Source organism: Epinephelus lanceolatus, chromosome 13 (assembly GCF_041903045.1).
Source record: "Epinephelus lanceolatus isolate andai-2023 chromosome 13, ASM4190304v1, whole genome shotgun sequence".
In the NCBI taxonomy this organism is placed as follows: domain Eukaryota; kingdom Metazoa; phylum Chordata; class Actinopteri; order Perciformes; family Serranidae; genus Epinephelus; species Epinephelus lanceolatus.
Window position 1 is genome coordinate 35243860 of NC_135746.1, and position 12718 is coordinate 35256577.

General features: G+C 41.4%; 1 protein-coding gene across 4 annotated transcripts in view; it reads right to left on the reverse strand.

Moving 5' to 3' along the window:
- Positions 1-3333: 3333 nt before the first annotated feature.
- Positions 3334-12718, reverse strand: part of fynb (FYN proto-oncogene, Src family tyrosine kinase b) — a 112196-nt gene continuing 102811 nt past the window's right edge. For all 4 annotated transcript variants that reach the window (XM_033648381.2, XM_033648379.2, XM_033648376.2 and 1 more), the window contains 2 exons: positions 10468-10599; positions 3334-6527 (listed from right to left, as the gene is read on the reverse strand). In XM_033648381.2, coding sequence (XP_033504272.2) covers positions 6319-6527; positions 10468-10599 — 341 coding nt within the window. In that variant the 3' untranslated portion in view covers positions 3334-6318. The remainder of the gene's footprint in view (positions 6528-10467; positions 10600-12718) is intronic.

Below are 12718 nucleotides of genomic sequence, written 5' to 3' on the forward strand. Positions count from 1 at the left end.
AAAGAGAAGTGGTTAAATGTTAAGCCTTAACCCCAACCAATCTTAACCCTCTTGCCTAAACGTAACCAATCCACCCAACGAAAGCAACGAGCACTAGCCAATCAGAGGCAGAGGAGGGCAGGTCATTTCTTCGCTATCCTAGGAAACACAAATTTGCATGGAGGAGAGGGGTCTCAGTGGCCCAGTGGCTAATTTGTAGCATTCACCTAGCAGCTGGTTAATCAACCCATGATACCAACAAAATGCCAAAACAAAATGAACAACCACTTTTCAAGATTTGATCCAATTCGAGATTGAAAATCCAGTCACATTACTTCTGAGCTCCTGGACCCAGGGCACCACTGATACCTGTTTCAAACTGTGTGGCAATTCATCCAACAGTTGTTCAGATATTTCAGTCTAAGCCAAAGTGGTGCACTGACTGACAAATGACCAGAATGGTGTAAACAGACTATAAAATACAAATTTTAGGTACTCACATGGATTGTGAGGTTAGAAAATAAGTGATGAAACATGCATGAACACATATTAGCCTTCACATGTGTTTATCAGAGTATAACAATTGACAGGAGGTCAATACAGGTGGTACAGTTACAGAGCCTTAAGAAATATTCCTGTCCTGAAATCCAGTGATGAAAGTGCTTGGAAAGAAGAAACATGTTAAAGACAGAGTCAACAGCAGGAAGATGGTGGAGGAAGTGATTTGCCAAAGGGGAGAGAGAGAGAGGAACATGTGTCTCTTGAACCAATCAGTATTGACGTCATGAAGAAAAAAAGTCAGGGCGTGGTTGTTGTGCTGCAGAGCTGCAGGGGAAACTTTGACCTGGGTAAACCTTGTTTAGTGGGCTATTATCACATACTTTACACCCCCATCAGTGCTGATCCAGAAATCAAACAGTAGAGGACAAACACAGACTGCAATAGGCCGTATTGATTTGTCAAACAGAGGTGTAAAAACATAAATAATGGCTGCATTCCATCTAGGTATACCAGTGTCCTGCTCTTGTCCACAGTGGCTCACTGGTTTGGTTTAGGCTACTGGGACACAGAGATGAAACGTAAGCCATCATAAATGTTTAAGTTAGTTTCACCTGTGCTTTGTGTCGTCAGAGAATTCTGTTCAGTCCAACAATGCACCTTAAGAGGAAATACACACCAGAGGTCCTCAGTGTGGGTATTGTTGTGTTGCCATGCATGAAAGTGTCACATGTGAAGTTTAGGGAAAAATAATGTAAATTGATCCCCTTTTTTGTTGCATGTCAACTGAAGATTCATCATGGATCTGTGAGTAGTAGGGCTGAAACTAGAATTATTTTGTTGGCAATTTATGTCTCAATTGTTTTCTCGATTAGTTCCTTGGTCGATAAAATGCCAGAAAATGGTGAAAAATGTCAATCTGTGTTTCCCAAAGCCCAAGGTGACATCCACCAATGTCTTGTTTTGTCCACAACTCAAAGATATTCATCTTACTGTCGCAGAGGAGTAAAGAAACCAGAACATTTTCACATACAGAAGCAGGAATCTAAGAATTATAGTTTTTAAATTTACATAATAGCACAAACAGACTAAACGATCGAGTTGAGGGTAGACCAGCAACTCCCATGTGCTGTGAGGTAAAATGACTGTTTCTGTAAATGGAGTAAAGAGGGCAATATAACGACTTAGTTCCCCTTCAGAAAGGGCTGTTAAGCAAGGTAAAGCGATAAAGTATTCGTAATGTACCAGACACATACACTGATATTTAGGGTGAGGTGGAATTTTGACAGTTTTTTTCTTAGAAAGTACTCAAAATGATTGATCGGTTATCAAATCAGTTGGCAAGAATTCAATAGCTGACAAATAAATCGCTGCAGCTCTAAGTAGCAGTATCTCCAGTTTGGTTGTGTGTTTCAATAACACAGTTGGCTGTGTGGGAAGCCTGTGAGGGATCATGTTAGAAGTGACAAGGACCACAGGTGCATAAATAATTACACATTATAATGTGGGATAAACAGCTGCAAAACCTGCAAAAATAAAGAAAGTAAAAAGAACAACAGTTGCCTGCTATTGTTTCTCCTGCTCCAGACTTTATTATGACCGTGGTGTTCAGCACTGTGTCTGCCTGGCTCCTGTTCTCTGTCTCTCTGCAGGTGTGTCACCTCACCTGTAGCAGGCACTTCACACCTCCAGACTATTTAGCTTGTAGTGCTGCAGGACACACTGATAACCAGCCAGGCTTGTTGGCACAGAGGAATGTACGAGATGTCCGAAGACTCAGGTGTATTTCATAACATTAATAATGGCTGAATTCCATTTAGCTGCCTCAGTTTTAGGGTTTGGTTTTATGCCTGCTGGCTCAATAACTGTAATGCTTTAATATAACAAACCATCATTCATGTTATTAGTCACATCTGTGACTTTCGTGGTGTGGCATGACACGTCAGCCAAAAGTCAAAGTGTGAGACAGGCCTATGATAGAGTGTGACTGAGTGAATTTTAAATAAAAGATCACTGGAGGATCCCTCTGTAAATCTACTCTGAATAAATGGATACAAAGAGATCTATCACAGTTGAACTGGTATTGTTAATGTGGGGTTGCGTTTGAGTCTGTTTTTAGCACTCATTTTCGATTTTTGGCATTTTTAATTTTTAGATATGGCAGTGAAACCATCACGTTACACAAAACTGTCCACTGCATTTATACAGTTACAAAAGAACATAAAATTAGAGATCTGATATTACACTTCAGTTTTTACATCAGTCTGATTACAATCTTCATGCAAAAAAAAAAAAAAATACTGTGTCCATCACTTAAAGGGGCACTCTACCAGTTTAACACTCAGGTTCACTACTCCTCATGAGGAGCATGTCTAAAACTGTGAAAACAGTTAAAAAACATCTTCTGATAAGTGTTGGGACCAGACAAATTTGCAAGCAAGATGTTTTATTTGCTCCGTCAGATTCCTCTGGCTCCTCTCCCATTCAGACAGGTTTCTCGTCTGCCTCAGATGGGTTGGGTTGAGCACAACTGCTTATGTAAGATAAGGTGTGTTTCAGGTGATGACTGACAACTTGTGAAACCTTTAGACTATCACAGGGCTCTCTTTACATTTGTCTGTCCCTTAGTGCTACATAACGTTTCATGGCTGTGACTAGTTGTAGATCTATTCAATTGCATCCAGAGGCATTTTAGTCTACGGACATCGATAACGCCCTCTGTAAATCTAAAACCAGAGGTTCCAGAGTACCACCGCATTTGCTACTCTGGTGTGGTGATGTCAGACTCTGGGGGTGCTTCCTGGAGACTGAAAAAAGATGGCAAACACTGGCATAAGGAAAAGGAAGTGTCTTGGAAAGAGTGTAAAATGTTTATTGTTCTTTTTTGAATTTCAAACGCCAAATCACTGAATTAACAAAAACAAGTTATGTTAAAAAATGGAAATGAAAAGATATAAAGGAGGGAAGTTAGCGACACTTAAAACCATTCAGCTGTACAACTGAAAAAATGAAGGGGTTTCCATTGGCCACAAAACCGTCTGCATTAAGACCAGAAGGAGGCCGGGTTCAATTCATTTTCAATTCAGCGAGTTTCTTTGTGAATTCAAACCTTAAAATCTGCAGTTTCTGTTCTGAATCGCAACATGAACTGGCCCCAAGCCTCCTCTGAACATACAGTACAACTGAGTCTGAAAGGATCACTTAAAAGGGTTAAATAAAAACATACTCTGTAAAAACCAAAGACTCAAATACTGATAGAATATAACCTTGTCAGTAAAACATAAAAGAAGAAATAACTCCGGAGGTGAGGTGGTCCAGGTTCAGCTGCAGGTCCGCGCTCTGCAGGCTCAAGTGGAGGACGTGCAGGACATGAGGAAAACGCCACCGACCACACCGACTTCCCCGAAAATAACTGTGCTGACTAGGAGCGGCCTCGGAATGACAGCTCAAATAAGACATACATACTCTCTTCTTAAATTAACTCAACCTCTCTTTCCTCCAGCCAAACAAAAACAACACTCGTGGTAGAAAGACAGAAATATTTTCCACCCAAAACTTCTCAAAAATCATAAGCAAGGAGGGATATGCTCAAAACCCTTACACGCTCAGCTGTAATTTACAAAAATGTGACATATATCATTTGTATAAGAACCTTGTTCCGTACAGCAGCCTAACAACGAGCGCTCTGAGGAAGCTTTTGGGGGAAGGGGGGTGCAAGAAAATAAAAAAACAGCTGATGGAGGACTGCGTCATGCTTGTCTGAAGAAGCCTCTGCAATACTACCAACTGAAAAGTCAGGAATAAAGCAATAATCTGGGGCAGAACTTTTTTTTTTACACATTATGAAAAATGAGAAAAATATATATGGAGGCTTTCAGTTGACCCTTTGCTAAGCCCCTCCGCACAATGGCCACTGTTCAGACCTACGTTAGCAACCGTAGCTAGGCATGGGAGGCCTGTCAAGCTTTCAGAGCAAGGGAAGAGAAATAGGGCATCTGCGAGTCCAACAGCAGATATCCTTAAAGTTAAGAGGGAGGTATTTTATTTTTCACTTTTCCGAAGCCAAAAACACAAGAGGAGAGATGTCAAATTTGGATTAAACAGTGTGGAAGACGTCACTCACAGCTGAATTCAATGAGGCTCGACAAAAACTCCTATATGTGCTCCATGGTAAGACACAAGCTAACGTTAGCTAGCTTAACATGTTAGCACCTTGGCTGGACCTGAATACTGGACTATTTGGACATTTGTGGGTAGGTATGCGGTTTTAAATTTTGAGATTTGGATACTTGTTTTTTTTGTTTTTGTTTTCAAATCTTAAATTTGCTAAAGCTAGCATGCTGTTCCTGCGCTTTGTGAGATGTTGCCTCAGATCTAGCGTTGATTACTTAAGAGCATTCTGGACGCCCAAACTCCCCCCCCGGGATCAGCAGACTTTCTGTTACTATCATTACATGGGTTAGCAGAATGCTGAGAGACTGTCTCAATGCAACATGTGCCCAGTTAGCACAAGCTAACACAGCAACAGCGGCTAACATCTGACACTAAACCATTAAACGGTCCCAACAAACTCACATAGTCACCGACATGGCTCGACTTTGTTGTTAAACCCGTTAACAACCACATGACAGGGTTCAAGAAAGTTTGGCTTTCCTTTACCCGACAATAACCATAAATATACTGAGTCATTTTCACCTCGACCACGTTACCCAGGCTAACTGATGAACAACATGTTCCCACTTGCTGTCTTTTCTTTAGTTTGGGACCCCACTCCCCAAACAAACAATAGGTTACGTGCTTTCTAACCTCAAGCACACCGCCGAGCACCTCGATTTCTGCGTCAGGAATATTCGTTTTTCTTGGTTTTCCTTCACTCATTGCCATGATCCACCATAAAGAACCATTGATCAGCTGGCTCATGCATGTGCATCAACATTAACGAGGTGCTGTGTGCTGACCATTTATGGTTGAACGTGGGCATGGCGAGGGCGGGATATGAGGCTGGTCCACATGCGGACTTTTCCAAGTTAATTTGGGATTTATAAAAGAAGGTTGCGTACTGGCAGGTGTACGCACTCTTTTACAAATCTGAATATTTTTTGGCTTACGTACATTTACTCATTTATATCTATGCAAACATTTAGTGTAGATTCTTCACAGAGTTTTATAAATGAGGCCCCAGGTCCGTCACGTTATGCAATGGGACCCAGAAAGACGTCCCATAGACTTAATTTTGAAAAAGACGTCTGTAAATCAGCAAAATGAAGTTAGAATTTGACATGTGCGTGTGAATGCTTGACAAGCTTGACAACAGTAGGCGGGGGGCGGGACTTAGCGAAGGGTCAATTCCATCTCCAGAAAATAATACAGGAGCGACAGTATAATACACTTACAGATTAACTGTGCCTGCTCAGGTGCTCGTCTGAAATGGTTCTCTTCCTTTATCATTTTTATCATTATTATTATTATTTTGTGCAGGAGAAAATAAAATCTTAAAGCAAACAAATAAACTAAAACAAGCCTTTCTTATTTACACTGAATACATTGCATTATCACAACCCCAGTTCACTCCGTCTATCCTCCATCCCACCTCCTCAACTTCCCTACTTATCGCGTTTGCAGAGTTCAGACACTGGGGGGGTGTGTCGGAGACCGAGGGTTGTGTTTTGGGGGTTGGTTTTGGAACTGAAATGCTCGGGTTGAGCTGAGGAAGCTGTACAGATCCCTAAAATAAAGGCCAGGCTGGGAAGGCTCCAGAGTTTTGTAACAGCACTGATTCAGCCAGTCCTGCCCCAGCCCCGAGCCGACCCCAAGCGGGGGGGGGGGGGGGGGGGGGGGGCTCTAGAGGTTGTCCCCGGGCTGGTACTGAGGCTCGGTGGCTGTGAAGTAGTCCTCCAAGAAGGCTTGCAGGTACTCGAAGGTGGGCCGCTCCTCGGCGTCCTTCTTCCAGCACTGCAGCATCAGCTCGTGCAGCGAGATGGGGCAGTCCTGGGGGCACGGCATCCTGTAGCCTCGCTCCACCTGCTCCAGCACCTCACGGTTGTTCATGCCTGAAGATGAAACACACACAGAAGGTGAGTAAGTGCAGCAACAGATCAATATGACAGCTCCGTGGAGACCAACTGCTTTGATTTAGCCTCTGTAACCTTCAACACAAACAGAATCCCACTGGTACCAGCCGTTTCTTGACATTTTGAAATTGCAAAGGCCTTTTAAGTGAGATGAGTAGCTATTTTTTTAGTCTAAAACAAAAACCCTGAATCATTAAGAACCAGAGGAGATACATTTACTCCATTACATGTACATAAGTATCTTTTTGTACTTGTTGGAGTAGTTTTAATGTGGTTTTTTACTCTTACTCCAGTATAATTAAGGAGAAAATGAATATTTTTACTGTGTAACATTTGCATACACTCCTTGCACTACTTTTATTAATTTGTTATCTCCCATTAGGGCTCGATAAAGTGTAGCCTAACTTTTAAAATAACATACACCAAAACACTTTTACTGCACAATTTAGTGTATGTCTCCTTCTTTCTCAGCACGTAAGCTACGACTAAAAGAAACAACAATGACTGCTGCAACATTTTCTTTTTCATGACAGTTCAAATATGAGGAACTCTGAAAACTATGACGCAAACCTCTGAAGAAAAACAATTTCATTTAAGGGAAATTTCGTTTTATTTCAACCCGTCTCCTATCGTCCTAAATTTGGTTCAAGTGACTAGTGACATACAGATAATAGTTAGCATGTTAGTCATTAGCCTAGATACAGCCATAGCGTCAGACCTGTTAAAACGTAAGTGAACGGGCATCCCTTCAAGTGCAAAGTTAGTCCACTAAACAAGTTTTTTTCCCACAAAGACCGCCTCATATTGTTAGGATAAATGTCAGAGAACATATAGAAAACGACATGTAAACGTGTTGTCTTACCTTACTGGTGTGCTGCCATGTTTGTTTACAATTTAGCTCTGCTTTCCAAAGCGCGGCCGAAATATCGCGAGAACAAGCAGCGATCTCATAGCGTGCCTGAACAAGCAGCAACAGCTAGAAGGCAGAACCGGACGGTTGCCTGAACGGAGGAGGAGGAGGAGAGAGAGAGGCGCAACAGGTAACGTTAGAGGACGAGAGAGGAGGAATGGCTGCCACAAGGCTGCGTAGCTCTGGAGATTGGTGGTGTACCTGTGAATGCTGTGCCCCAGTGCCCACAGAAGAGGAATGCCTCTGTTGCAAGGAATGGGACCGGTTGCAGCCTTATTTTCAAGGTCTGGATGTGACCGAGGACGAGACACCTCCACCTGGAGTAACGTTAGTATCCAGCTGGGCTTTATCTAGAGCTGGCGAGATATATTTTGGCCGCGCTTTGGAAAGCAGAGCTAGAGGGATAAACAAACATGGCAGCACACCGGTAAGGTAAGACAACACGTTTACATGTCGTTTTCTATATGTTCTCTGACATTTATCCTAACGATATGAGGTGGTCTTTGTGGAAAAAAAGCTTGTTTAGTGGACTAACTTTGCACTTGAAGGGATGCCCGTTCACTTACGTTTTAACAGGTCTGACGCTACTATGCACCCCGGCTGTATCTAGGCTAACAGCTAACATGCTAACTATTATCTGTATGTCACTAGTCACTTGAACCAAATTTAGGACGATAGGAGACGGGTTGAAATAAACCGAATTTTCCCTTTAAATATGAGAGTTAAATATGTGTTACAATATCGCTTGACCTGACTCATAGAACATTTTCAGCAGAAATCCACTGACCTTAAGCAAACCTAATATGGAAACAGTTTTTATCATATTGGGACTTCCCTGGTGACGTCATACATTAAGCAAGACTTATTAAATTTACAATGTGTAATAAATAATTGCTGAAATGCAAGTCTTTCATCATCCTTTTGGCAGCTCCAAGCAGTAGTATCGTAACAGCACAAATAGACACACAAAATCCAAGCAGCAGCTAGCCTCAGTGTGTTACTCTGCTGCTGATGCACTGTGCTGCTGTCTTGTCTGTACATGTCCTGTCAGCGTCCTTGTTTCACGCCACAACATTATCAGTTATAAATTTGTTTTTTCCTGCTTGAGGAAATGGATGTGTGGCGTGGGAGCGTGTGAAAAGTGCCAACTGCATGAGTCTAATGGTCAAAGTGTGAGAGTTGGCAGCTCTACACAACATACTTTCCGTACCATGTTAGGAGCACCTATGCATGTAGAGCTGATAGTGTTGTTAAAAATATCAATTAATCAATACATATTGATTCTGAACATTTGAAATGGTTTTACTGCTTATTTTCAGCAGTATCCATAGTAACAGCGGTACAAGCTGTGCTTTCTGACTTTCTCTTATTGTTGACGTTTACTACGGTCATTCTGCTGTTCTCTACCACTAACCAATACATTGTTGTCATCCTAATACATTTTTTAACTTGAACGCCTTCAATGTCAGTTTCTCCACATGGTATTGAAAATTGTATTGAAAATTGATATTTTTCAAGGTATTGTATCAAAATTAGAAATTCTCTTATTATAACAAAACTACCCTCTGCATATTCATGTGGTATTTTAAGCCCCATTTATCCATACTGTATTTAGTGTACAACCTGTTATTTCCTTCTCAGACGTTAAAAAGACTGGTGTTCTGCTGATCCCAGGTCTGCAGGTGCTCTCTAATGGCTCTGTTCACAGCTGTAGAATAATGGATGAAGCTAATTCAGGTAGGACAAAACACCCCTAGTTTTCTCTTTTATTTATTTTTTCACTGTTGGAATATTGCTTTTGAAACAGCACAGCTCATACTATAGTAAGCTCCAGATGTGAACGCTGGTCTGAGGTCAGTAGTGCGGCTGACACCGAGCTGACAGAGCGTCGACCACATCTGTTTACACCGCCTTTACGCCAACGCGGTCAACACTAAATATATGCAGTATATAAGCCTTTAAATTACAACTTTACCTAAAGTAAACATCCATATTGCTACCAATGAGGTACAACATTGAGTTTTATTAGACGTCCACAAAAACAGGTGGACAGGCTTGGATACAGGTTGGAATCAAAAAGAATTTATTATCATACATTAGAGGCACAGTGTCAGAGATCTTTTGTTTATTTTATTTTTGTTTATTCATTTTTATTTTATATATCTGTGTATAAAGATCTCTATATATATTTTTTAAAATTTATTTACTTTTTCATTTTTCAGTCGTGTAGTTTTTTATGGGGTTGTTTTTGGGTTGGGTGGGAGAAAGGAGGAGGGGCAAATAAGACCCCTGAGTTGTGCAGTTTATGAATGTCATAACATACATCCAGTATTACAGTGTATGTAGAGGTTGATGATTTGTTGTTATACTCACCTCCAGTATTGGAAAATAAAAATTTGATCACACAAAAAAGTAGTTATTTTGACTACTTATACCTCAGTAAAGACACAGTTGAGTACATCAGCAGGGGTGTCTGCTACCCACTCCTGTCAAGGACCCAGATACGGCCTCCGAAGGCTGCTAACACATCTGTTAGCATGCTGCTGCTCCCTCAGCTCATTGCGTGCTAACCTTCCTCACCTTCTCCCTGCAGCACAAGCAGCCCACCAGCCCCATCTGGACAAACATGTGTTCCCCTCCCCGTGTGGAGCTGCACTCTGAGTACACTGTGTGCCCCGGCCAGGCCCCCCCCCACCCTCGCTTTCTGTTTTAGTTTCTGTCTGAAATTCAAGTTGTCCCACAGGCGAGTGGCAGTAATTAAGGGTTATCTCACATTCTGGCAGGGAAAGGAAGGTCACCCAAGCATTAAAGGACCTTTTACTTCCATAAACAGCATGAGGAGCCTGTTGTCATAAAGGAAGCTGTGTGTGCTTTGGTAACGATTCAGTGTCTCATGGAGGAGAGGTTTCCTCTTATCAGGCCACTTTATCAACGTGTCCCAATCGGCTCGAGGTGAAAGCTGAGCCAAGGTGAGCCTCTGCTGTCTGTTTAACCCTTCCCCCTCCTCACCTGGGTAAGGCACCCGACCCTTGGTGACCAGCTCCGTCAGCAGGATGCCGAAGGACCACACGTCTGACTTGATGGTGAACTTCCCGTACAGCGCAGCCTCAGGGGCGGTCCACTTGATGGGGAACTTTGCACCTGAAAAGATGACATAAGCATCAAGAAGCAGCATAATCAGTTTACTTTGTCAAGAGAGAAAACAGGTGCATAACATCTTCTGTGCATGTGACAAAGAAACAGCACAAAAATTTGCAGTCAAACCATCAAAAGCATTTATATCTACAGTGACACAAATGTATGGCAGTATCCCCTGAAATTTCAACAAAGTTTCACACCAAGAAAGGACAAGATGAGCCCTGCATTTGAGGAGAGCCTCTCTGATATCAGCTGTGCCCATTATACGGACACAGAGTGGAGCTTTTAATCATAAACAGTCAGTAGTAATTAATTGTAAAGAGTTAAACTTGTTGCCGTCACAGGCTGTAGACTGTGTGTGCACCTGTGCCAGCACCTTTTTGGACTGTCAGCACCTCTTCCTAAGAACACATTTTCTTGTTTTAGTGCTAACTGGGCCTAAGTGATAATATGGTGTGTTTTTATGGACTTAAGCAAAGAGTGGCAACTGCAGCCACATGTTTACAATAAAAAGATGCACCATTCTCGTTGCTGTATGTTGTCATCTGTGATGTCACTTGTTGTGATTGGCTGAGCTTATTGCAGTCAGAGAGAGGGATGTGTACATACTGTTTGATTCAATTATATGTTTTATTTGCCTTTTTTATATGAAAGGACAGATATAGAGTGAAGGGTGAAGAGAGAGTGGGGTTGACATGCAGCAAATGGCCGTGGGTTGAATTCAAACCCAGAGCCGCTGCAACAAGGACACAGCCTTTGTACACAGGGCACCTGCTCTACCAGGTGACTTAGTGGGCACTCCACATTCAATTATATGTTTTTGAATTTGCAAATAAAAAATTGCCAGAAAAAAAGCTCTATGTAAATGGCCCATAAGTGAAAGATTTCTAATAATAAATAATTCTGGTGATGTCAGTAGGGTTACTGTATCTCTGTTTTGGAAACTACCAACATTAAAACTGTGTTACAAACTGGGAGAGACTAGTTAAAAGGAATACTTAAGCCTCAGACTGACCATTTGTCTATCAGTTACTCACCCTATGTTACACTGATTTCATGAAGACATCTTTGTTTTTCTAGCATGGCTCCACGGTGAATGAAGAATCCAAAAACGGAGATAATTCTCGATAAATTGAAGTCATTGGGGTCCACGATTAACAACAGCAAAACTATATCAAAATCAAAATAATATCTTTTTACAAACTCACACTCATGGAGTATAATTTAAGTCTTTGACAAGTGTATGTTTGACTTCTGCTAGTGCAGTCGATTGAGCAGAGTTCAAATGCATGAGTTTGCTGATGCATGCTACTCGTATGTGCAAGTGCTATATATAATAACATTTTAGCGAAAGTGCTAGCAAAAAGGGAAAAAAGGATTATACTGCACAAGCAGTGTGAGAATTTGTTGATGTTTGCTATAGTGTTGCTGTTGTTAAACACAAAACCCTATGACTTAAATTCATAAGGAATATTTGTTGTTTTTGGATTTTTCATTCATCATGGAGGTATGCGAGAAAAACAAAGTTTTTTTCATGAATCCAACGTAATGGGTGAATAACTGATAAACAAATATTCATTCTATAGGTGCAGTATTCCTTTAAGACATGTTTTAAATGTGTCTCTTGTTAGTCCCTCAACTTTTTGGAAGTAGGCTACAATACTAAATCACTGTAGTGCACCTTTTAGATCTGAATTTATGTACAAGGGAAGTGTTGCACGTGTTGCCTGAGTAGTAGTTCCTTTCAGCACCTATTCACTTTAAAACCTGAGGATGTGCAGCCATGTCTGCTTTGCAAAACAGATGCATTGATTCCATTATGTCATTTTCCATGATATCGTACTGTCTGATGATCTTGGTTCTATAAGGTGCTTTGTTGACGTGACTGATGTGTTTGTTGACACAAAAAATTAACCTGTCACATTAGAGCATCAGCAACACGGTCTGGTGCAACATAATTACAGGGTGGAGTTATTAAGTCATGTATACAGTAATATTACCTCTTCAGCTGGTGGGTCACAGATATACATGTCATTGTCTAAACTCTAAAGCTACTTAATGGAAAAGTTAAGGAGAAATTCAAAGTTCAGCAGGTTGACCACAATTATAACCACTGCTATAC